The following is a 25,902-nucleotide window of genomic DNA, read 5'->3' on the forward strand; positions in this document are numbered from 1 at the left end:
TCTGTTGTGGCGCGCAATCCAATCCCACCGTACAGTATAAATAAATCAATAAGTGCAATTAATTTAACAACTTAAATCACAAGATTCCTCTACGAGTAATGAATATGAAGCAGAAACAGAAAGAAAAATCTCGTCTCAAATTAAGAATCCACTATAATTAATACTAAATAGCAAGACAATTCAATAAATGACAACTAAGGGTACAAGTAAGTCATTTAAGGCAACTAGCAGTAAGTCATAAAAGCATGAAAAAATCTAATATTTTTAACATGAAATAATAAGTGACAAGTAGCAAATAAAAGGATGGGAAGCATTTAAAGCACGTAACAGTGGCATGCAAGGAAATAATTAATGAAATGCGAAAAATCAGGGAAACAAGTAATTCAGCGGCGTATAAGCACTCGTAACCTCGCATGTACGCTGCAACACATGAATTTCACATAGCACATAGTTCAAGGGTTCCTAATACCCTCAAATCAAGGTTAAACTCATCACTTACCTCACTCTGCAGTCAACTCAGAGCTCTACCGTCGGCTTTTCTCTATAATCCGCCTCCAAACCAACCGTATCTAACCAGAATCGACTCGAAATAATGCTAAGAAAATCAATTGCAATACATAAAGCTGGAATTTTAACACTTCTCTCAAAAGTCAAAGAAAGTCAACCCATACCCGCTTGGTCAAAACCTGAGATTCGGACCAAAACTCATTTATCCATCACCCCTGAGCCCGATTATGTAATTAGTTTTGAAATTTGACCCCAAATTGAGGTCTAAATCCCGAATCTGAAAACCCTCTCTCAATTCTTCCTAAATCCCTAGTTTTCTACCATGGAAGAATAAAGATTAAGGCTAGAAGTTAATGGGTGATGTTAGAAATGGAAGAAAATGAATTAAAGTATACTAACCTATGAATTGTTGATGAATTTTCTCTTAAAAATCGCCTTTAGGCCAAGCTCTAATGGAAAAATGGTGAAAAATGGGTGAAATCCCGTGTTTTGAAATATTTAAGGTCTGTGCGTTAGGTCTTCATCGCGATTGCGAAGGACCTGACACATTCGCAATACACAGCAGCCAAGACGGCCTTCGCGTTCGCAAAATGTCCCTCACATTCGCGATGGCTCTTCCCCCTAGTCATCGCGTTCGCGGCCCCAGTGACCCCGTTCGCGAAGAACATGAACCCAGTACCCCCATCCCCCAGGTCTATAACCTTACGCGTTCGCGACGCGAGGAGAATTCTCCCCGAGCCCCAATTTACGGTTCGTGATCGCGGGAGTATCTTCGCGATAGAACCAACAGAAATCAAACCGGCAATTTTTACTAAGGTTAAAACAATATGTGTCCTATCTGAAACTCACCTGAACCCTCGTGGCTCCAAACCAAACATGCAAACAAGTTCAAAAATATTATATGAACTCGCTCGGGCGATCAAAATACCAAAATAACACCTAGAACTACGAATCGAACACCAAAACGAATGAAATTTTTAATAAAGCTTAAGAACTTTTATTTTAATAATCGGGCGTCCGAATCACGTCAAATCAATTCCGTTTTGAATCCAGTTTTGCAAACAAGTCATAAATACTGAAACGGACCTATATCATGTTCTGTAACCGAAATCCGGACTCGGTAGCAATAAAATCAAACATCCGTCAAATTTATAAATTCTTTAAGCCTTTAAACTTTAAATTTTCAACAAATTGCGATAACTCGAGTTAGGGACCTCTGAATTTGATTTCAGACATATGCCCAAGTCCCAAATCACGATATGGATCCATCAGGACCGTCAAAATACGGATCCGAATCCGTTTGCTCAAAACGTTGACCGAAGTCAACCCAAATAAATTTTAAGGCATGAATTCACATTTTAATCAATTTTTCACATAAAAGCCTTCCGGAAAAAGACACAGACTACACATGCAAATCGAGGAAGGCTAAAATGAGCTATTTGAGGTTTCGGAACACATAATTATGGGTTAAAGCTCTAGATGACCTATCGGATCATCACAATATTATAAGTTGTGGGTTCATATATACTATTTGTTATAATTTAATAGAATTCTATACATAAATTTATACTCCACGCTGAAAGTACGTAGTGGGTTCAGTTGAATTCGATAACATATACTGCATCCGCCCTTGAGAAAACATATCTTTTAGGAGAATATCTTTCGTAATAGACATTTTTCCAAAAACTATTTCTATTTAAAAAAAAAAAAAAAAAAAAAAAAAATTCACACTAACACATGTAAAACTTTCTTGTGAGATACAGTTTTCTAGGTGGGATTTGGATGGAACAAGATACTCTTTCATTTATATAGGTCATGGAGTCCCTCAATATTCCCTTAGAATTATTGCCTATAGATTGGCCACTATATAGTATTCCAATTCTATACACAATACACACGGGAAGAAGGGATAGAGGCGTATTCAAAATTTAAATTTTATGAGTTTAATTTTTGAGGTTTTTGCATCGAACCAATTTTATTTTTAAAAGTTATGAATTTATACGTACTCTTTATTGTAATTTAGTAGAATTTTATACATTAATTTATATTGTCACGCTGAAAATAGTGCAGTCAATTGAACCTGGTAGCATTACACTGAATCCGGCCCCGAGAAGGGAGCTAGAGAGAGATTGCAAGAAGCTATTGACTGATAAGTGTTAAGATTAATTAGTTGGATTTATATTAATTAGATAAATACAAGAGAAGTTCAGCAACTGTAAGGAGGATTAACTCATGTACAAGCTTGGCTTAGTTCATCTAGAAGATAAAGCAAAGAGAGGGACTGATGTTGTAATATCTCTTACTCCTTGCTGGTGAAAAATGCTTTGATCTCTTATCTCCTGAATTCGAACAGCAAAAAAAAAAAAAAGGAAATTAATTAGGATTAAAATGGAGGAATTAAAAGAAAATTAAAAAAACATAGAGAATTAATTATCTCTCCTTTACCTAAGTAATTACAGAGGAGATTTACATGGACAAAGGCAAGGCCTTAGTAGTAAAGTGATCCTGCAGAAAGAACAAAAAAATATCAGTGGAATTTATGTGACATTATTTCATTATTAATTTGTTAAATAAAGAATGACATGTTTCTATATTTGCAAATAAGTTAATTTTAGACTTTGAATTCTATCTTTAACAAAGGCAGACCTATGTATTGAATTGAGGGGTCACCGGACCCCGTTAGCCTCGTCCAAAGGCAAACCTATATATTTATGTTGAAAACGGTCATATAATTTGCTTGAAACCCTTAAGATCAAAAGGTCGATGGGACACTGGTTGAGCAGTCCACTCATGTGCACCCGCCACCTTAAAATCCTGAATCTTCCTGATCTTTGACGAGAAGTTTTTATAGCCAACACAAATATTATGACATATTTAAGATCATAAGTAATTTCAAAGTTGCTCTTCTCTTTTTTAAACTCCGTCTTAAATCAAATTAATTAGGTCACATAAATTGAAACGGTGGAGTATCATATAACTCTTAATAATATCAGACTTACCCTGCCACCAATTTCCTCTTGAAGCAGAGTTTGAACCATCACCTCCCCCATCTTTCTTCACCTAATCAAGTAAGCAGAAAAATACAAAATTCATAAACTGAAAAACAAAACTAAGTAATATTATCTACTCAAAAATGTGGACGCTAATTTCAGTTACTTTTCACCGGTAAATATTTTGATATACTTACAATATTACCCTGAGAGCCCTGGGTAGTAGTTGGAGAATAAACATATTGGCCACCATATTTTGCATTGCCATACTGGTTCCCTGCTTCTTGTGTTCTTGATAAACTTTTATCCACAGCTTGAATGGGATCTCTTCTTAGTCCCTAAAGTTATAATTGAAAGAAAAGAAAAGGAGTACTCATCAGATCTTGTTTGTGCTTAGAAAATATATTTTATGCTAGAACTACCCTTTTAATGGTTGCCACATTAAGAATAGAAAAAAAGAAAGAAAAGAATAGTATTTATTAAGCATAGAAAGAATTTAAATTAGAAGTAGATGCAAATAGTGGATTGGGGTGCAGCGGATGAGAGCCCTCCACCTTTAATAAAAGGTTTCGGGTTCGAATCCTTTTGAGCTGGTGGGTTTTAGATACTGAATGGTCATACAAGAAAGAGGCGAATCCAATCATGAGTTCGCGTGTTCGACAGAACTCAAGTGTTTCAAGGTCTAGCCTTAATGCGAAAAATAAGTATAGATAAAGCTGAATAGAGTTGCATGCAGGCATAGGCGGAGCTAGGAATTAAACCTTACGGGCTCAGGATTATAATCCTTTTAAGTTATTGGGTTCTAAGTGAATAATTTGTACATATTTGTAAAATTTAATAATAATACAAGGTTTGAACAAAAATTATTGAGTTCGATCAAACCAGCGATCAACACCTTGGCTTCGCCACTGCATGCAGGATGCAGCGGAGGAGTGAATTGCAAGGGAAAATCATAGAGAGTAAATTAATACCGTGGAAGGTGGACCAAAAACGGAACCAAATAGCGACGGGTATGAGGGCTCTTTGGGACCAAACAGATCATTAGTAAAGGACGACGACGAAGATGAACCAACTATTTGCTTTGCCTTCTCCATATATAATTTTGCAAAACTAAATAACCGATACAGTTCCCAAGAAACAGAAATGGATAAGGTCTTTAAATATTTTGCAGAGAGAGGCTAGTAATTTTTTCTTTTGGTTAGGGATGAGGAGAGGAGGACTGGAGGAGACAATATTATAGAATGTTACAACTTGATTTGTGTGATTGTCACTGATATTTATAGCAGCAAAGCAAAAAAGATTCACTCACCCTAGGGACGGATATACACTATACCAGTGGCAAATCTAGAAATTCTCTAAGGTTGTTTAAACTTGAAAAAAGTGAAAATAATTCTCCGATAAAAGGGTGTTCAATTTATGTTATTTGCCTCTAAAATCTTATAAAAGGCAGTCCGGTGCACTAAGCTCCCGGACCATAAGGGTCTATTGTACGCAGCCTTACCCTGCATTTCTGCAAGAGTCTGTTTCCACGGCTTGAACCCGTGACCTCCTGGTCACATGAACTGACCACCCTTAAGTAAATGTAGCTTCACCATTGGACTATACCATATATGGGTTTCGCATAACCAAATAATTTTAGTCCAAATTTTTGTATATGTTAACAAATTCATTTTTAATAATTAAACTTAAAACCTAATAGCACTAGCACTCCCAAAATTCATAATGTTCAAATCTTAAATTCGCCTGACATTTATCGTATGTCATCAGTACCAGCGGGGGAAGTGTCAATGATGAAGATGGTTTATGCGAGTTGGGGCCCATTTATCACTTCTTTCTCCCAATAATATATACTTACACACACATGGTCATGGAGAACAAATGCTGACAAGTGAACATGTTCTTTTCTCTATGTTGTAACAATGTGACATTGAATGCAACTATTTTTCATTGAAAAGTAAATAATTTAGCAAGTAATTTTGCTTACTTCTAAATTAATTATTATTTTTGTAAAGGAGTACCTGTAAATATTTTTTAGATCATCTGATAGTTCAAATCCTTTTTTTAATATGTGAATATATGTAAGTTAAACTCTCTACATATATCTATAGCATATATGTAGATTTTTTTTTTTTTTTTTTTTTTTTTTGTTGTTGTTGTTGTTGTTGTAATCACTGAAATAAGCACCAACTTAGAACCTATCATATTTAACAAAAGGAAAAGGAAAAAAAAGTATGTATTCACTCTGTCACATTTGTTTTTCAAGTGTCAGTTTGGCCGGTAAGGTGAATAAAATGGACGTATAAAGTTACGTTTAGAAATAAAAATATAAAAATTCAAGTATACAAAGAAATATTCTTTTTTTTTTTTGGTTTCCAGCCGGTGTCGGTTACCCGCATTGAGACCCGACTAAATTCGAATTCGCATCGAAAAATTTTATATTGGAATAAAGCACTCCCTAACAAAGACGACTCCATACCCAGAGCTCGAACTTATAAAAATAATCTTACAGATTAAGTCAAATGAGAAGAAGGGGTACTTGGGAAGTAAGACCAAGTGAAGAGCCACCCATAAGGCGATACTAATAGATAGATGGATAAGGTCATCTTTATCTGTCTATCAAGTTGCGGTTATTCGCATATTTTGAGTCTCTAGATCTCACCAAAACAAATAGTAGTTGACTCTCTTTTAATTTCTCCATTTCCTTATTTAATTTGCCTTTTATGGTCCCATTCTTCTCTTTTGGCAGAAACACCAAAAGATATATCGTCAAACCTCTTTGTATTTGGTTGCTATAGTTAAATGTCGTTATAAAGAACATATATTATAATATAACATGAAAAATGATTCCGAAGAAAACTTAACCGCATTATAATGACGTATTATTATAGAGGATGATTGTTGTATATATATATCTCTATTGTGTTTTGTAATCTCTAGAATCGTGGGCAAAATCTTTGTTAAACATTGAGCATAGAATATTTTGATTTGTGATAACGAAAGATCTAGCCATGTGATAATAAAATGTCAAAACTCTATTCCTTTACCTCATTTTTCTTTTGGGAGAATTATTCCTTTAGTGTGAATACTATCACTTATTTAGTTGCTGTTTAGTTATTGGACTTGGATATGTATTCCCAAATAGTTGGTCTTTACTCTCAACGACTTTGTATTATCTAGTCCTATCTAGAAGCATAAGGCCTTTCCATGTACATAAAGTATTTCATATCTTTTTTCTTGCTTATTTTCTAAGGTCAACTACGCAATATTCACTCCTTTTTTACTTGATTTTCAGATAGTTCAGTTGTATGTAATTGAGAATATGAAGGTTTGGTGAAACATGGACTAGATTGGGTATATTTCCTAGCTACTTGACCTCAATGTATAAATTTTTTATTCCATCAGATTATATTGACTTACAACACAAGAATTTTTTTTATGGTAAGCCCGAGATGGTACCTATAAAATAAAATAATAACCTACTGTAACATGTTAAATTAAACTGTCAATAGCTCTTTGATTGAAAGAAAATGATTCCTATAATACATAATTCCAGTCGAGTCCAAAGGAATTTACAACTTGTTTGGATGGTTGTTACCTATTGTATTCTATTGCATTATTATTTTAAATAAAATATTTATTTTGATTGTTATATTAAAGTTTATTGTATTATATTATTAAATCTGTCGTTATGTCACGACAAAATGTGCCACTTTATGTAATGACCGATTTGGTGGGTCACGTTGTTACCCTTTTTTTTCCTCTCATTTTGTCCTTCCTTATTATTAAATAATCCTATTTTATCATTTAATCTATGTTTTTATATAATAATTTTATCCCGTATCTTACATTTTCTTTGTAATAGTATGTTAAGTTGAGAGATTGAGCTATGGGTCTGGTGCTTGGGCCTGGATTGCATTGCAGAGTTGGGCTTCGGTTAACATCCCCCCTCAAGCTGGATGGTGGAAACACACCAAGCTTGCCCAAAAGTGTGTGGTGAAGAGGGACATATAAGTCCTTGGTCAAGATGTCAGCCAGTTGATCAGAACTGCGAACAAATTGGAGAGACACCAGCCCAGAAGATAAGTAGTCGCGTACATAGTGACAGTCCACCTCTATATGCTTTGTGCGCTCATGAAAGACCGGGTTCTTGGCAATGTGTAAAGCAGCTTGGCTGTCACAAAATACATGTACATTCTTGGGGCTATATGCTAAGTTCTCCAAATGTGAGTTTTGGCTTGAGTCAGTAGCATTCTTGGGGCATGTTGTATCAGGAGAGGGTATTAAAGTGGATCCTAAGAAGATTGAGGCAGTTCAGAGTTGGCCACGTCCTACTTCAGTGACTGAGATCAGGAGTTTCCTGGGGTTAGCAGGTTATTACCGCCGATTCGTGCAGGGCTTTCATCCTGCATCACCTTTGACTAGATTGACCCAGAAGGGTGCTCCTTTCCGTTGGTCCGATGATTGTGAGGCGAGCTTTCAGAAGCTCAAGACAACCTTGACCATAGCACCGGTTCTAGTGTTGCCTTCCGGTTCAGGATGTATACGGTATATTGTGACGCTTCATGCATTGGCTTGGGTTGTGTATTGATGCAGAAGGGGCGAGTTATTGCATATGCTTTACGTCAGTTGAAGATACATGAGAAGAATTACCCTGTGCACGAATGCTCTTAAGATATAGAGGCATTATCTGTATGGGGTGTCATGTGAGGTTTATATTGATCATCGCAGCTTGCAACATTTGTTCAAACCGAGGGATCTCAATTTGAGGCAGCGTAGATGGCTTGAGTTACTGAAGGATTCTGACATCACCATTCTTTATCATCCGGGCAAGGCAAATATGGTCGCGGATGCCTTAAGCAGGAAAGCAGAGAGTATGTGTAGCTTGGCATACATTTCAGCGGAGGAGAGACCACTAGCTTTGGAAGTTCAGTCCTTGGCTAACAGACTTGTGAGGTTGGACATTTCAGAGCCCAGCCGAGTCCTTGCGTGTGTTGTTGCTCAGTCTTCATTATTGGACAAATCAAGGCTCGGCAGTTCGATGAACCGCATTTGGCTGTTCTCAGGGAGACGGTGCTACAGGGTAGTGCCAAGGAGGTTTCTATTGGCAAGGATGGTGTTCTGCGACTCCAGGGTCGCCTATGTGTTCCTAATGTCGATGGCTTGAGGGAGAGGATTCTAGAGGAGGCACACAGTTCACGGTATTCTATTCATCCAGGTGATACGAAGATGTATCGTGACCTGACGCATCATTATTGGTGGCGGCGGATGAAGAAAGACATAGTTAAGTATGTGGCTAGGTGCTTGAATTGCCAGCAGGTTAAGTATGAGCACTAGAGGCCAGGTGGCCTACTTCAGCAGATGCCTATACCTGAGTGGAAATGGGAGCGCATTACTATGGACTTCGTAGTTGGGTTGCCGTGGACCTTGCGGAAGTTTGATGCAGTTTGGGTCATTGTCGATAGGTTGACCAAGTCGGCACATTTCATTCCGGTTGTCACCACTTATACTTCAGATATGTTGGCTCAGATCTACATTCAAGAGATAGTTCGGTTGCACGGTGTGCCTGTCTCCATCATATCTGATAGAGGCCCTCGGTCCACTTCCCATTTCTAGAGAGCCGTGCAGAGTGAGTTGGGGACCCGTGTAGAGCTCAGCATAGCATTTCACCCACAGACCGACGGGCAATCGGAGCGGACAGTTCAGATTCTGGAGGACATGCTTAGAGCATGTGCGATTGACTTTGGAGGGCAGTGGGATCAGTTCTTGCCTTTTGGCTGAGTTTGCTTACAACAACAGTTATCAGTCCAGCATCGAGATGGCTCCATTTGAGGCTTTGTATGGTCAGCGATGTCGTTCTCCTATCGGGTGGTTTGATCTTGGCGAGGCTAAGTTGTACGGTACTGACTTGGTGAAAGATGCCTTAGAAAAGGTAAAGTTGATTCAGGAAAGACTTCGCACAGCACAATCCAAACAGAAGAGTTATGCGGATCAGAAGAGGCGGGATGTATCATTCATGGCCGGCGAGAAGGTTCTCTTGGAAGTCTCGCCGATGAAGGGTATTATGAGATTCGGGAAGAAAGGCAAGTTGAGCCCAAGGTTTATAGGCCCATTTGAGGTGTTGAGGCGAGTTGGGGAGGTTGCCTATGAGCTTGCTTTACCTCCCAGCCTATCAGGGGTTCACCTAGTTTTCATGTGTCTATGCTTCGGAGGTATCACGCCGACTTGTCTCATGTGTTAGACTTCAGTACTATTCAGCTAGATGAGAGCTTGGGTTATGAGGAGGAGCCAGTTGCCATTGTTGATAGACAGGACCGCCAATTGAGATCCAAGAGGATTTCTACGGTGAAGGTCCAGTGGAAGGGCCAACCAGTCGAGGAGCCGACCTGGGAGTCCGAGGAGGACATGCGGAGCAGATATCCACACTTATTTAGCACTTCAGGTATGAATCTAAACCCGTTCGAGGATGAATGTTTATTTAAGAGGTGGAGAATGTAACGACCCGGCTGGTCGTTTTTCTTTATAGAACCCCGTTCCCCTAAATAAGACTTCCCGTACTTGCTTTTACTGCTTTATGACTTGCGGGGATGGTTGGATCAGGATTTGGAAGAGTTTGGGTTAAAATCGGAACACTTGGTTCCTTAAGGCTGGCTTAAAAGGCCAAGTTTGACTTCGGTCAATGTTTTGAGCAAACGACCTCGGAATCGGATTTGAAGGTTCCAACAGGTTCTTATGATGATTTTGGACTTTGGCGTATGTCCGGATCGGGTTTTGGATGACCCGGGAGCGTTTTGGCGCCTAATAGTGAAAGTTGATTCCTTAAGGATTTTGAAGTTCTTTAAATTTGGTTTGGTACAAGTTTTTGTGTTATCAAGGTCCGAACGGAATTCCGAGACCAGGAATAGTTCCGTATTGTCATTTAAGACTTGCACGCAAAATTTGGTGTCAATCCGAGTAGTATAAGTACGTTTCGGCACATTGAAAGTAGATTGAAGAACTTGAAGTTCATAAGTTTGATTCAATTGGTTTTAGGGTGTGATTCTTAGATTTAGCATTGTTTCGGGCGTTCCGAGGGTTCGTGCGAGTCTGTTTTATGATTCCAAACTTGTCAGTATGTTCAGGTAGGGCCTCGGGGGCCCTGAGCGTCAATCGGACGAGGCTCGAGCTAAGTTAAAAATTTGAGAAGGAGCTGAAGCTCCAGTTCTGTCATAACCGCACCTGCGGTTGGCCAGCCGCAGGTGCGAGACCGCAGAAGCGGCTTACCCATCGCAGATGCGGCTCAAGGGGAGGAGCCAGGTTCAGCAGATGCAGCTCCTTTTCCGCAGAAGCGGAACCGCAGAAGCGGTCCCAAGACCACAGATGCGGCCCCAGCTAGCCCGGCCCAATACTGCAGAAGCGAGCAATCCCACGTAGAAGCGAGACCGCAGATGCGGTCCCCTAACCGCAGGTGCGGAAATCGCTGAAGGTTGTGGCCTTCATTTAATACGGGAATGTGTCATTTTTGACACATTTCACTCCATTCTCGGGCGATTTGGGAGCTTCAAAAGGGGAGATCTCAGCCTAGTATTGTGAGGCAAGTTAATTCTACTTAATGTGAGTGTAATACATAGTTTATGGGTAGATTACACCATGTAAATTAGTGGAAATTATGGGTTTAGAGTAAAACCTAGGGTTTTGACAAAAATTAGATTAAACCACGAAATTTGTTATGGAATGTAGCAGAAATCATATATTCTTGATCCTTAGGTTATGGGTAACAACTTTCTTCAAAAATTTCTAGAATCCGGGCAAGTGGGCCCGGGGTGAATTTTAGGAATCTTGTATTCAGGGTTGGAAAATTAGTTTAATAGTTAGAATATGAACTCCATATATTGACTAGTTCTTATCCCATTTGAATAGTTTTGGATCGTTCGGCTCCGATTTGAGGGTTTGAGCGTATTCTTGAAATTTGAAGTAAGCTTTGGGACAAGGTAAGTCTCCTTTCTAACTTTGTGAGAGGGAATTAACCCCATAGGTGAATTAAATAAATGTATGTGACTATCTGTGGGGGCTACGTACTTACGTAGTGACGAGAGTCCATACGTAGCTACTATTATGCTAATCGTCCAGGTAGTTTAGGATCCGTATCATGCTATACTTGCAAATGCTTGCGTCCTTGCTTGTTACTAAGAGCACTTAGGTCATGCTAAAAATTGGTAAATAAATATAGACGACTATACTCACTTACTTGAGAACTTGTATGAATTATTTGACTGTAAATGGGCAATGTGTGCTTACTTGATAATAAATTGCTATTTGTGGATCGGGCCGATTGCCTCGGTAGTAAATAGATGCATTTATGGTTCGCGCCATTCGACCCTCTGTCTGTGAAAAGTTTAATATTATGTTGGACCGGGTCGTACGACCTCGGCATAATGCGTGCATGTTATTTATTTGGAACTTCCCGTGATTTTACTGCTTAAATGTTTGAAAGATAAGCTGTTACATGATGTAGTTGGAACTTGACATGTTGTTTACGAAATAATGTCTTACTTCTCCATGATCTTAATCTGTCATTATTATTTATGCTATCCATGATTAGCGTAACACTTGAATTATATTATTATTGACCCTAGTAAGTGTCAAGTCGACCCCTCGTCACTACTTCTTCGAGGTTAGACTGTATACTTACTGGGTACATATTGTTTATATACTCATACTACGCTTCTGTACTTAAATGTACAGGATCTGAGGCAGGTGCATCTGGTTACCCGTCCGGTGCGCATCCCTGATACTTGATCGAGATCACACGGCAAGCTGCCCTCTTCCGAGCCGTTCAGCAACATACCGGAGTCTCTCCTTTTGTCATTACTGTCTATCCTGTTTCAGGCAGTAGGATAGTTATATTCTTTTGTACATTGTACTAGTTGCCCTCATACTTGTGACACTAGCTCCTGGCACACACAATAGTAGACTATTATTTTTGGGTTGTATTAATATTGCTATGATCCCTTTTAGTCTTTCCCGATTCAGTCTCCTTATAATTTGTTAGTTATCGATTGTTTTGAATTTAAGTTAATTAAAATGTCGAAAATGATTATTTAAAGGAATGAGAACTCACTAGTTGATTAGGGTTGGCTTGTCTAACAACGGTGTTGGACGCCATCACGGCCTATAATGAAAATTGGGTCGTGACACCCCTTGTTGGAGAAGATGATCGGTAGGATCACCAACTGGACATCAAGATTCTTGTCATATGCTGGTCGACTTCAACTGATCAAAACTGTCCTATTCTCTATCCAAACATTCTGGTCTCAGATCTTTCTGTTGCCTAAGAGGATTGTGAGTCTGATTGAAGCTGCTTGTAGGAAGTTCTTGTGGACTGAGGCACTACTCTGACCAAGAAGGCCTTGCTTGCATGGAGTAGAGTGTGCTACCCAAAGTCAGCAGGAGGATTCAATGTGTTGGATATACATGTGTGGAACAAAGCTGCAATTTACAAGCTCTTGTGGAACCTATGTAGAAAGAAAGATAAATTATGGGTCCAATGGGTTCACATATACTATGGGAAAGGAAGGAACATATGGTAAATAGAGCCACAATATGCTACATGGATGGTTAAGAAGATACTAAAATCCAAGAAGAGCATTGAGGAAGCAGGAATACAAGTTAGTGATCTATGTAATATGGCAACATTCTCTATCAAATGGATGTATTAGAAGATGAGAGGTTAATATAATAAAGTGCCATGGAGGAGACTAACATGCAATAATCATAGCCCACCCAAATGGGTATTCATTCTTAATTTGGCAATTCAGGAAAGGCTGAGTACTTTAGACAGGTTGGCCTAATGGGGCATAGTAGACAACCAGGTATACTATTTGTGCAAAGAGCAACCAGAAACCATGCACATCTATCCTACGGTTGCAAATTTTCTACAGAAGTTTGGAGAAGACTGTTACAATGGCTGAAGATTAGCAGGCCACTACTGGCATGGCACGAAGAAATCCAGTGGGCAAGCACAAACATGAGAGGAAAATCAAGTGGAGCAGAGATATATAAAATGGCCCTAGCTGGGAGTGTCTACTTGATATGGCAAGAGAGGAACCTAAGACACTTTCAAGGCAAGCACAAATCAGTTGAGACTATAACTAAGATGCTGGTTCAGGAGATATTTTGTAGAATCTACAGGGTTGGAAAGCTAAATAGAAGTGTAGAAACATTAAACTGTTATCCATAGACTTATTATACGGAAAGGGTGAGATACTTGTATATTGAGGGAAATAGGAGTTGTCAAATGACAGTTTGAAATGAAAAGTTCAATCTGTTGGAGTTTCATATTTTGTAGTTTCTGTACATAACTTCAAAGGTAATGGAAATTTAGTTACCAAAAAAAAAAAAGTCGTTTTCTTAGCACTGTATTAACTTTTAATTTTATATTTGTTCTAGTTTCAACCAACACTTAGACATTTTTAGCAATCTTTAATGGTGAGAAGTTTGATTTAAACACTGTCCGATTTGCTAATATTTTTATTATTAATTTTTAACATATAGTTTTTTAGAAAAATAATTTTTACTCACCAACAAACACGGGATAACATATTGTTCTAGGAACATATTCTCCGTAAAAGACATTTTTCCAAAAATATTTTCTCTTCGAAAAAAGTAATTTTTGTCGCACCAAACACATGTAAAACTTTCGCGTGAGATTCAATTTTCTAGTCAGGATTTTGATGGAACAAGATATTCTTTCCTTGATATAGGTCATCTAGTCCCTCAATATTCCCTTAGAATTATTGCTTATAGATTGGCCACTATATACACAATACACACGGGAAGAAGGGACATAAGCGGATTCAGAATTTAGATTCTACTTGTTTAATATTTAAGGTTTTTAATTTAGCATTGAATCAATTATATATTTAAAGTTATGAGTTCATACAACTATTTATTGTAATTTAATAAAATTTTATACTTAAATCTATATTCCGTGCTAAAAGTACTCAGTTCAGTTGAATCTGGTAACATTACTTTGAATCCGCCCACAGAAGGGAGCTAGAGAGAGAGATTGCAACATGTTGGCCACTGATAAGTGTTAAGATTAGTTAGTTGGATTTATATTAATTAGATAAATACAAGAGAAATTCAGCAACTGCAAGGAGGATTAACTCATGTACAAGCTTGGCTTAGTTCATCTAAAAGAAAATGCTTTGATCTCTTATCTCCTGAATTTGAACAGAAAAAAAAGGAAATTAATTTCAGGAAATTAATTTAATTAGGATTAAAATGAAGGAATTAAAGAAAATTAAAAAAACATAGAGAATTAATTATCTCTCCTTTACCTAAGTAATTACAGAGGAGATTTACATGGACAAAGGCAAGGCCTTAGTAGTATAGTGATCCTGCAGAAAGAACCAAAATATATCAGTCGAATTTATGTGACATTATTTCATTATTAATTTGTTACAAAAAAGAATGACATATTTTTATATTTGCAAATAAGTTAATTTTAGACTTCCAATTCTATCTTNATATATATATATATATATATATATATATATATATATATATATATATATATATATATATATATAAAACGGTCATATAATTTGCTTGGGACACTGGTTGAGCAGTCCACTCATGTGCACCCCCCCCACCTTTAAATCCTGAATCTGCCTCTAATCTTTAACGAGAAGCTTTTATATATAGCCAACACAAATATTATGACAATTTAAGATCCTAAGTTCCAAAAGTGTAACAACCACACAAATATTATGACATATTTAAAATCATAAGTAGTTTCAAAGGTGCTCTTTTCTTTTTTTAAACTCCGTCTTAAATAAAATTAATTAGATAACATAAATTGAAACGGTGGAGTATCATAAGTCTTAATAATATCAGACTTACCCTGCCACCAATTTCCTCTTGAAGCAGAGTTTGAACCATCACCTCCATCATCTTTCTTCACCTAATTAATCAAGTAAGCAGAAAAATAGACAATTCATAAACTGAATTTGGACGCTAATTTCAGTTACTTTTCACCGGTAAATATTTTGATATACTTACAATATTACTCTGAGAGCCAGTTGGCTGGGTAGTAGTTGGACAATAAACATATTCTCCCATGCCTCTTTTAGATCCATTATCTGTAAACAAAAATTAAAATTCAGCATAAGAAAAAATAACAACTCCGAAAAAGATGTTTTTCTTTTTTACATATTTAAGCAATATATTGTTGTTAAATAAGTGAGGGAAAATATATTCCGAAACCTGAAGTTCCATATTTTGCATTGCCATAGTACTGGTTCCCTGGATATTGGGTTTTTGATGAACTTCTATCCCCAGCTTGAATGGGATCTCTTCTAAGTCCCTAAAGTTATAATTGAAAGAAAAAAATGGAGTACTCATCAGATGTTGTCTGCGCTTAGAAAATATTGTATGCCTAAGAATTAAGATTAAAGCCACCCTATTAATGGTAGCCACATTAAGAAAAGAAAAAAATAAAGAAAATATAGTAGTAATTAAGCCTAGAAAGTAGTTAAATTAGAAGTAGAGGCAAAGGGTGGTTGTGGTGCGGTGGATGAGACCCCTCCACCCTTAACGAAAGGTTTCGGGTTCGAATTCTTTCGAGCTGGTGGGTTCTAGATACTGAATGATTATACAAAAAAAGAGGCGAATCCAATCATGAGTTCGCGTGTTCGACAAAACTCAAGTGTTTCGAGCGAGGTCTAGCCTTAATATGAAAAATAAGTATAGATAAAGCTGCATAGAGTTGCATGCAGGCAGAGGCCGTGCTAGGATTTAAATCTTACGGGTTGGGATTATAATCATTTTAAGTTAACGAGTTTTACATTAATAATTTATACATATTTATTGTAGGGTTTAAACAAAAGTTACTGGGTTCGGCCAGTGGCAGAAGCAGAACTTTTGCTAAGGGGGTTCAGAAAAGGAATAAGTTAAAAAATTTAATGAGATTATAGCTAGTGAGAATTGAACCAATGACCTCATAATTGAACCAATGACCTCATAATGGTTTTGAACCCCCTTGACCACTAAGCCATGCTTTTGGGCTGTGTGAAGGGGATTCAAAACATAATATATATATATATATATATATATATTTTTTTTTTTCCTTATATACACTTTGTAATTTTTCGGCGAAGGAGGTTCGGATGAACACCCTTGCGCCGTCTAAATCCGCCCCTGGGTTCGGCCGAACAGCCACCAACACTGTGGCTTCGCCCCTGCATGCGGGATGCAGTAGAGGAGTGAATTGCAAGGGAAAGTCATAGAGAGTAAATTAATACCGTGGAAGGTGAACCAAAAACGGAACCAAATAGCGACGGGTTTGAGGGCTCTTTGGGACCAAACAGATCATTAGTGAAGGACGACGAAGAAGATGAACCAACTACTTGCTTTGCCTTCTCCATATATAATTTTGCAAAACTAAATAACCGATACAGTCTCCCAAGAAACAGAAATGGATAAGGTCTTTAAATATTTTGCAGAGAGAGGCTAGTAGCTTTTTCTTTTCCTTTTGGCAGATTCAAAAGAACAGAATTGGTTTTGGTTAGGGATGAGGAGAGGAGGACTGGAGGAGACAATATTATAGAATGTTACAACTTGATTTGTTTGAAGAAACAAAGTTTGTCACTGATATTTATAGCAGCAAAGCAAAAAAGATACACTCCCCTGGGGGTATATCAAGTGGCATCCACCTGACCCTATGTATTATAAATTAAATGTTGATGGATCTTGCTGTCACACTCAATATAATTATGGGATTGGAGGAGTCATACGCGACCATCAAAGCAATTGGATCATAGGATTTGCAGGAGGTGTCCAACAAGGCAGCCCTACCCAAATAGAATTGCTAGCCCTCCTCAAAGGCTTACAAATTGCTGCCAAACAAAATCTACTGCCACTCATTATTGAGACAGATGCACAAAATGTGCTTGGTATGTTAAACTCACCTGCCTTGAACTGTATTAACATTGTTACTGATTGCAGGTCATTACTCCAATAGCTGGATAGAGCATCTGTTCAAGTTATCTATAGAGAGCAGAACGGTGTAGCAGACACACTCGCTAAATATGGTGCAATGCATGTCCAGGAGCAATGCCTACTTTTTGAATCACCACCACTTTTTGCACAGTCTTATTACCATCAAGATCATCAGGGCATACTCCATCTCCGGAAGACTCGGCAGTCTAGTAGTTCTAGTTATGTAAATTCTACTATATGTACTAAACAACCTACTTTAGTAGCTTCTGCTCTCATATCTAGTTTTGCTACCCCAGTAGGGGAAAATCTATCATCTAAGGATCCTTTTGTACAAATGATGCCTTGTAGGCATCCACCACTCTAACCTTATGTAAGTTTGTTATGTTATAATATTGCCTATCTTTCTTACCAAAAAAAAAAAGATATAGACCGTACGAGTGGCGTAGCTACAAATTTCTTTAAGGGTGTCCAAACTTGAAAAAAGTGAAAATAATTCTCCGACAAAAGGTGTTCAATATATGTTATTTGCCTCTAAAACCTAATAAAGGGCAGTCCGGTGCACTAAGCTCCCGCTGTGCGCGAGGTCCGGGGAAGCCCCCGGACCACAAGGGTCTATTGTACGCAGCCTTACCCTGCATTTCTGCAAGAGGCTGTTTTCACGACTTGAACCCGTGACCTCCTGGTCACATGACAGCAACTTTATCAATTACACCAAGACTCCCCTTCATCTAAAACCTAATATTTTAATTATATATACGATATAATTTTTCGTCAAAGGGTGGATTGACCACCCTTAAGTAAATGCAGCTTCACCTGGGGACTATACGACATATGGGTTTTGCAAAACCAAATAGTTTGGTCCATATTCTGTATATGTTAAGAAATTCATTTATAATAATTAAACTCAAAACCTAATAGTACTAGCACTTAAAAATGATGTCCTAAAATTTAAAATTCATAAAATTCAAATCTCAAATTCGCCAACATTCATCCTAGGTCATCACTATCAGCCAGGGAAGGGTCAATGATCAAGATGGTTTATGCGAGTTGGGGCCCATTTATCACTTCTTTCTCCCAATAATATATACTTACAGACACATGGAGAACAAATGCTGACAAGTGACCATGTTCCTTTCTCTATGTTGTAACAATGTGACATTGAATGCAACTATTTTTCATTGAAAAGTAAATATTTTAGCAAGTAATTTTGCTTACTTCTAAATTAATTATTTTTTTCTGTAAAGGAGTACCTGTAAATATTTTTTAGATCATCTGATAGTTCAAACTCTTTTTTTAATATGTGAATGTATGTAAGTTAAAAACTCTACATATATCTATAGCAGATATGTAGAGTTTTTGGTTGTTGTTGTAATCATTGGAATAAGCTGCAACTTAGAACTTATCATATTTAACAAAAGCAAAAGGAAAAGAAAAGTGTATATGTATTCACTCTGTCACATTTGTTTATTAAGTGTCAATTTCGCCGGTTAGGTGAATAAAATGGATGTATAACGTTACTTTTAGAAATAAAAATATATAGATTCAAGTATACAAAGAAATATTCTTTTTTTGTTTTGTTTCCCACCCGATGTCCGTTATCCGTGTTGGGGCCCAACTAAATCGGAATTCGCAACAGTAAGTTTTACATTGGAGGTAAAGCGTTCCCTAGCAAAGACGACTCCATACCCAGACTCGAACTTATGGAAAAATCTTACAGATTAAGTCAAACGAGAAGAAGGGGTACTTGGAAAGTAAGACTAAGTGAAGAGCCACCCATAAGGAGATACTAACAGATAGATGGATAAGGTCATCTTTATCTGTCTATCAAGTTGGGGTTATTCGCATATTTTGAGTCTCTAGATCTCATCAAAACAAATAGTAGTTGACTCTCTTTTAATTTCTTCATTTCCTTATTTAGTTTGCCTTTTATGGTCCCATTCTTCTCTTTTGGCAAAAACACCAAAAGATATACCGTCAAACCTCTTTGTATTTGGTTGCTATAGTTAAATGTCGTTATAAAGAATATATATTATAATATAACATGAAAAATAGTTCCAAAGAAAACTTAACCGTTATAATGACGTATTATTATAGAGGATGACTGTTGTATATATATCTCTCTTGTGCTTTGTAATCTCTAAAATCGTTGGCAAAATCTTTGTTAAACATAGAGCATAGAATATTTTGATTTGTGATAACGAAAGATCTAGCCATGTGATAATAAAATGTCAAAACTTTATTCCTTTACCTCATTTTTCTTTTGGGAGAATTATTCCTTTAGAGTGAATACTATCACTTAGTTTAGTTGCTGTTTAGTTACTGTTGGACTTGGAGAATTTCTTTGTATTCCCAAGTAGTTGGTCTTTACTCTCGACGACTTTGTAGTATCTAGTCCTATCTAGAAACAAAAGTCCAATTCCATGTATAAAGTATCTCCTATCTTTTTTCTTGCTTATTTTCTAAGGTCAACCACGCAATATTTGTCATGATCCAAAACCAACCATCGTGATGACGCCTATCTTGATACTAGGCAAACCACTACTCAACATCTAAAGCACAATAAAAACTTTGAAAAATAAGGAAGGAAACCATTAATATTTAAGAAAAAAAACAAGAAAAATAGCCTTTTTGAAACAGAAATAATCCGAATATACGATACAATCTATCCCAAAACAGGGGTGTCACAAAGTACATGAACATCAATACCGGAATACACTCTACTACAATGTCTAGGGAATAAAAACTGAAATACAGATAGAGATAATGGAGGAGAGTCAAGGCCTGCGAACGCCATGCAGCTACCTCGATAGTCTCCGAATCCTGACCTCTCGATCAGCAGTCGCCGTGACCCGGAGCACCTGAATCTGCACACGAGGTACAGGGTGTAACGTGAGTACAACCAACTCAGTAAGTAACAAGTCCAACCTTTGGAGTGAAAGGTAGTGACGAACTCAACCGGCACAATTCAAAATAGAAATAACAATGCAGAAATATAGGCATGCTTTTAAGTTAATTGGTAGCTCAAAACAGTAAAATAGATCAAATCTGAACAATGTGAAGAATATAACTCTTCTACTTCTATATGTCAATGCACATGCTGTATGAGATGCACCGTGCTAACAACCTCATGTGCTTACACTCTCAAATGCTCAATCACACGGTACTGTATATGGCCCATACGGCCCAGAGAAGATCTATCTTGGAATATATATATCACTGACCATCAGTCACCTAATACAGAGTAAGTCCACTCCAGCCCGTGGAGAAGATCCATCTCCAGGTATATAATGCTTCGGACAAGATCCATGTCCAAGGAAGATGCATCCCTCGATAATATCAATAGCGCTCACTGTGGGTATGTACAGACTCCGGAGGGGCTCCTTCGGCCCAAGCACTATCATAAATCAGTATAACCGCTGTGGCGTGCAGCCCAATCCTATATCTGTCACTCATAATCAGGCTCTTGGCCTCACTCAATCATCAATCTCTCCAGTCTCACTCACGGGCTCACAATGTCATGAAAAACTAGCCCGAAACAATGATATGATGTATCAATAAATAACAACTAAGACTGAGATATGATGTGAAATGAATGAATATGATTGAGTACGAAATATCAATGAAATCAGTAAGATGACAGCAAGAAACGACCACTATGGGTCCCAACAGTACCGGCATAAAGCCTAAACATGATATCTAGCATGATTGATAGCTCAATTACTTTATCACATGATGAAAATACGGATATCAACAAGATAGAACCACTATATAGTGCCATGGAATCGACTAGGTCACAATTTTCACGGTGCACACCCGCACGCCCGTCACTTGGCATGTGCGTCACCTCAGTACCAATCACATAACACATAATTCGGGGTCTCGAACCCTTAGAACCAAGTTTGAAAGTGATACTTACCTCAATCCGAGCGAAACTCTACTCCGAAATGCCTTTGCCTCTCAAATTAGTTTCCAAACGTCCCGAATCTAGCCACAAACAGACATTACAATTATTACAGGCTAAAAGGATCAATTCCACAAGAATAATACTAAATTATAGTCAAAATCCGAAATCGGCTCAAACCCGGCCCCTGGCCAACGTCTCGAAATCCGACAAAAGTCACATAAAACTCGAAAGCCCATTCACTCACGAGTCTAACCATACTAAATTTATCAAAATGCGACAAAAAGTGGTCATTCACATTCCCAAAATTCACTCTCCAAATCCCTAGCCACAAACCCCAAATTTCACCTCAAAAACACACCAACTAGGTGGAAAATTAGTGGGGAAACAGAATTATTGAAGAAAAATGAATACAAGAAGCTTACCTCAAGAATCTCTTCAAAAACCCTCTCAAAAATCTCCAAAATCCAAGCTCAAAATGTAAGAAATGGCCAAAAATCTCGGAACCTCGCTTAAATGGGTTTTGCCCAGGCCTTTTGCGGAAAAGTGAGCGTTTCTGCGCAAACCACTTAATCCTAGCTGCCTTCGCACCTGCGACCTCTGATCCGCATCTGCGCTATCGCAGGTGCGGAAAAACATCGCACCTGCGGACTCTGCTGATCTCCCTCACTTCCGCACCTGCGGCCAAAGCCCTCGCAGGTGCGATCTCACCAGCTGAGTCCAAACTTCAGCAGTCCCTCAAATCAAACTCCAAGTCCGTTAACCACCCGTTATCAACCCGAGGCCCCCCGGGACCTTAACCAAACATACCAACAAGTCCTAAATCACGATACGAACTTAGTTGAACCCTCAAATCACCTCAAACAACATCAAAAACATGAATTACACACGGATTCAAGCCTAATGAACTTTGAAATTTCCAAATTCCACAAACGGTGCCGAAACCTATCAAATCACGTCCGATTGACCTTAAATTTTTCACACAAGTCATAAATGACACCACGAATCTACTCTAACTTTCAGAAATCCAATCCGACCCCTATATCCAAAAGTCCACTCCCGGTCAAACTTTCCAAAATTCCAGCCTTTTTCCGTTTCAAGCCTAATTCTACAATGAACCTCCAAATCACAATTCGAACGCGCTCCTAAGTCCAAAATAATCTAACGGAGCTAACGCAACCATCAAAATTCAAATCCGAGGTCGCTTACACATAAGGCAACATCCGGTCAGCTTTCCCTACTTAAGCTTTCAATTAAGAGACTAAGTTTCTCAATTCACTCTGAAATCTCTCCGGACCTGAACCAACTAACCCGGTAAGTCATATAACAATTGTAGAATACAAAAAGGAGGAGAAAATGGGGGATCCGAGGTACAACTCTCGAAATGACTGGCCGGGTCGTTACATCCTCCCCCTCTTAAACAAACATTCATCCTCGAACGGGTCTAGAAACATACTTGGTGTCTCAAATAGGTCTGGATATCTGCTCCGTATCTCCCGCTCGGTCTCCCAAGTGGCCTCCACCACGGGCTGACCTCTCCACTGCACCTTCACTGAAGCTAAATCCTTTGACCTCGACTTTCGAACCTGTCGATCCAAAATTGCCACCGGCTCCACATCATAAGTCAAATCACCATCCAAATGAACCGTGCTGAAATCCAAAGCATGAGACGGATCGCCGATATACTTCCGGAGCATAGAAACATGAAATACTGGATGCACACTCGACAAGCTAGGTGGCAATGAAAGCTTGTAAGCCACCTTCCCAATCCTTTGAAGTACCTCAAAAGGCCCAATAAACCGAGGGCTGAACTCGCCCTTCTTCCCGAACCTCATTACACCCTTCATGGGTGAAACCTTCAGTAGAACCTTCTCCCGAAACATGTAAGACACATCATAGACATTCTTGTCGTCATAACTCTTCTGTCTAGATTGCGCCGAGCGAAGCCGCTCTTGAATCAATTTAAACTTGTCCGAAGCATCCTGAACCAAGTTAGTACCCAATAGCCTAGCCTCACCCGGCTCAAACCAACCCACCGGAGATCTACACCGCCTTCCATATAGAGCTCATATAGAGCCATCTGAATGCTCGACTAGTAACTATTGTTGTAAGCAAACTCCACGAGCGGCAAAAACTGGTCACATGAACTCCCGAAATTAATGACACAAGCGCGTAGCATGTCCTCCAGTATCTGAATAGTGCGCTCGGACTGTCCGTCCATCTGAGGGTGAAATGCTGTGCTCAACTCAACTTGAGAGCCCAACTCTCGCTACACGGCTCTCCAAAACTGCAATGTAAACTGCGCTCCTCTATCTGAATTGATGGAAACTGGCACATCGTGAAGGCGAACAATCTCTCTGATGTAAATCTCCGCCAACCACTCTGAAGAATAAGTAGTACCAACTGGGATGAAGTGGGCAGACTTGGTCAACCGATCCTCAATCACCCAAATAGCATCGAACTTCCTCGAAGTCCGTGGGAGCCTATCTACGAAATCCATGGTGATCCGCTCCCAGTTCCACTCTGGAATCTCTATCCTCTGAAGTAATCCACCGGCCTCTGATGCTTATATTTTACCTGTTGAAAGTTGAGACACCGAGCTACAAACCCAACTATATCCTTCTTCATTCTCCTCCACCAATAGTGCTGCCTCAGATCCTGGTACATCTTCACGACACCCGGATGGATGGAATACCGCGAGCTGTGGGCCTCCTCGAGAATAAACTCCCGTAGCCCATCTATATTTAGCAGATGATCGCTACCTACTCCGCACCAATAAAAGGTAGCAAGAGAGGGTCGCAATAGCTTTTACCCGATAGGAGGGTCGGGATCGAACTCCTCAGGGAGCTAGAAAGGGAGTTGATGTATCTATTTAGTCTAGAATCGTGTAATTGTTCCAAATGTCACTTCCAACATTTTTGGGGTTTTCTTTTATAAACTACTATTATAAAACTACTAATTAGAATTGAAACTAGAGTACACTAAGAGATAATTGCTAAGAGTTGTATCTAATAGATTAAGGGGCACTAGGGTAGTGACTTTCACCTAGGTGGCTAATTGACGAGTAATTGCTTCTAAAGCTTGATTGACATGATTGGGGAAATATGTATAACCGTTGCACAATTTTACCCACTCTCACACCTCTCGGTAGAGAGAGTGATTTTGCCCAATCGACTCTCTCGAGACCAAATGGGTAGGCAAATTAGCTCAAGCAACTAGGGTTCTAGTCGGGTAATTACTCTCTCGAGGTTTAACCCTATAATTGGGACTATCAATTCTCGTGAGTCCATCCCAATTCCTTGTTGGGTTAATTTTGGAGACTTAGGCTCTCTCTCTCAAGAAGAGCCAAGTCAACTTAGCACAACCAGTGTTTGCAACCACCAATTCATAAATTAAACCATAAAATTGACCCAAATACAAACACCCATAGTCAATCTAACCTTAAATCACAACACCCATCAATTACCCACACTAGGGTTGAGCCACAAACCTAGCTAATGGGTTTAGCTACTCATGTTTGAACAAGAAAATAGAGAAATAGATGAAGAAGAAGACATATTAATTAAACACTAAAGTAGAATACAAGAATCTATCGTTAGAGTTAAGCTAAAATGCCCAAAATGGCTACAAAATAGCTTCTCATGAGGGCAGCTGCTGAAATAAAATAACTGATACCCTAAAAATAGAAAAAGGTTCTATTTATACTAAGCTGGAAAAACTGGACAAAAATGCCCCTGCGGGGTCAGTGCGGGCCGCACAAAATGGACTGCGGCCGCACTAGGCTCTTGGACTTCAAATCCTGGCTTTCTGAACATGGGCTCCGCGGACCGCGGTCGCGGAGGCAGCTAGCGCGGTTCGCACAAACATGACCGCGGACCGCATGGCTTTGAACCTTGGCAATTTCAACTCTCTGAAGTTCTCTTCTGCGGACCGCACATAATGGCAGTGCGGCCGCGGAGCCTTCACCACGGACCGCACAATGTGTACTGCGACCGCGTTGCTTGAAGCTTGGTATTACCATTCTCTGAATCTCCCTAGTGTGGACCGCACAAAGTGTAGTGCGGCCGCACTAGGCCTGTTTGTCCTGAGTTTGCCTTGTTTTTGGTACTTGTGCAGATTTCACTCCTTTTGAGCCGATCTTTGACATTTTGTCACTTTATCGATCAAACCTGCAATCAAGCACAACCTATGAGCCTTTTGGGACTATTTTGTAACAATTTATAATCAAAGCGTAAGCAAGAAGGGGCATAAAACACGTCAAAATCCCTAGTTATCAACTCCCCCAAACTTAAGCTTATGCTTGTCCTCAAGCAAACAAAATAAGACCCACCCCTTAAGGTAAAACCCAAGAATTTCCAGCTATCCTAAAGTAACCTCAACAAGCATCAATTGGGACAAACAATTGCCCTTAATACGAATGCATCATTAACAACATTTAACCTTTGAAAAATCATGGATCAAGTGCGACACAAGAGCATCAAGAGTTGACTCAACACATCAAAGAACTCTTTCAATTACTTTGGT

At 38.8% G+C, this 25,902-nt stretch overlaps 2 protein-coding genes across 2 annotated transcripts; both read right to left on the reverse strand.

Moving 5' to 3' along the window:
• Nucleotides 2,664–4,741, reverse strand: LOC109226255. Its single transcript, XM_019391044.1, has 5 exons — nt 4,469–4,741; nt 3,695–3,835; nt 3,507–3,567; nt 2,953–3,012; nt 2,664–2,846 (listed from the first exon to the last, which is right to left on the reverse strand). Exons 1-4 carry the CDS (start codon nt 4,589–4,591, stop codon nt 2,996–2,998), a joined length of 342 nt encoding a protein of 113 aa, XP_019246589.1. The 5' UTR covers nt 4,592–4,741; the 3' UTR covers nt 2,664–2,846; nt 2,953–2,995.
• On the reverse strand, nt 14,563–17,113 carry LOC109226256. Its single transcript, XM_019391045.1, has 6 exons — nt 16,781–17,113; nt 15,744–15,843; nt 15,540–15,619; nt 15,381–15,441; nt 14,816–14,875; nt 14,563–14,698 (listed from the first exon to the last, which is right to left on the reverse strand). The coding sequence occupies exons 1-5, from the start codon at nt 16,901–16,903 to the stop codon at nt 14,859–14,861; spliced, it is 381 nt and encodes a 126-aa protein (XP_019246590.1). The 5' UTR covers nt 16,904–17,113; the 3' UTR covers nt 14,563–14,698; nt 14,816–14,858.

This window comes from Nicotiana attenuata, chromosome 5, assembly GCF_001879085.1.
Source record: "Nicotiana attenuata strain UT chromosome 5, NIATTr2, whole genome shotgun sequence".
Classification (NCBI taxonomy): Eukaryota; Viridiplantae; Streptophyta; class Magnoliopsida; order Solanales; family Solanaceae; genus Nicotiana; species Nicotiana attenuata.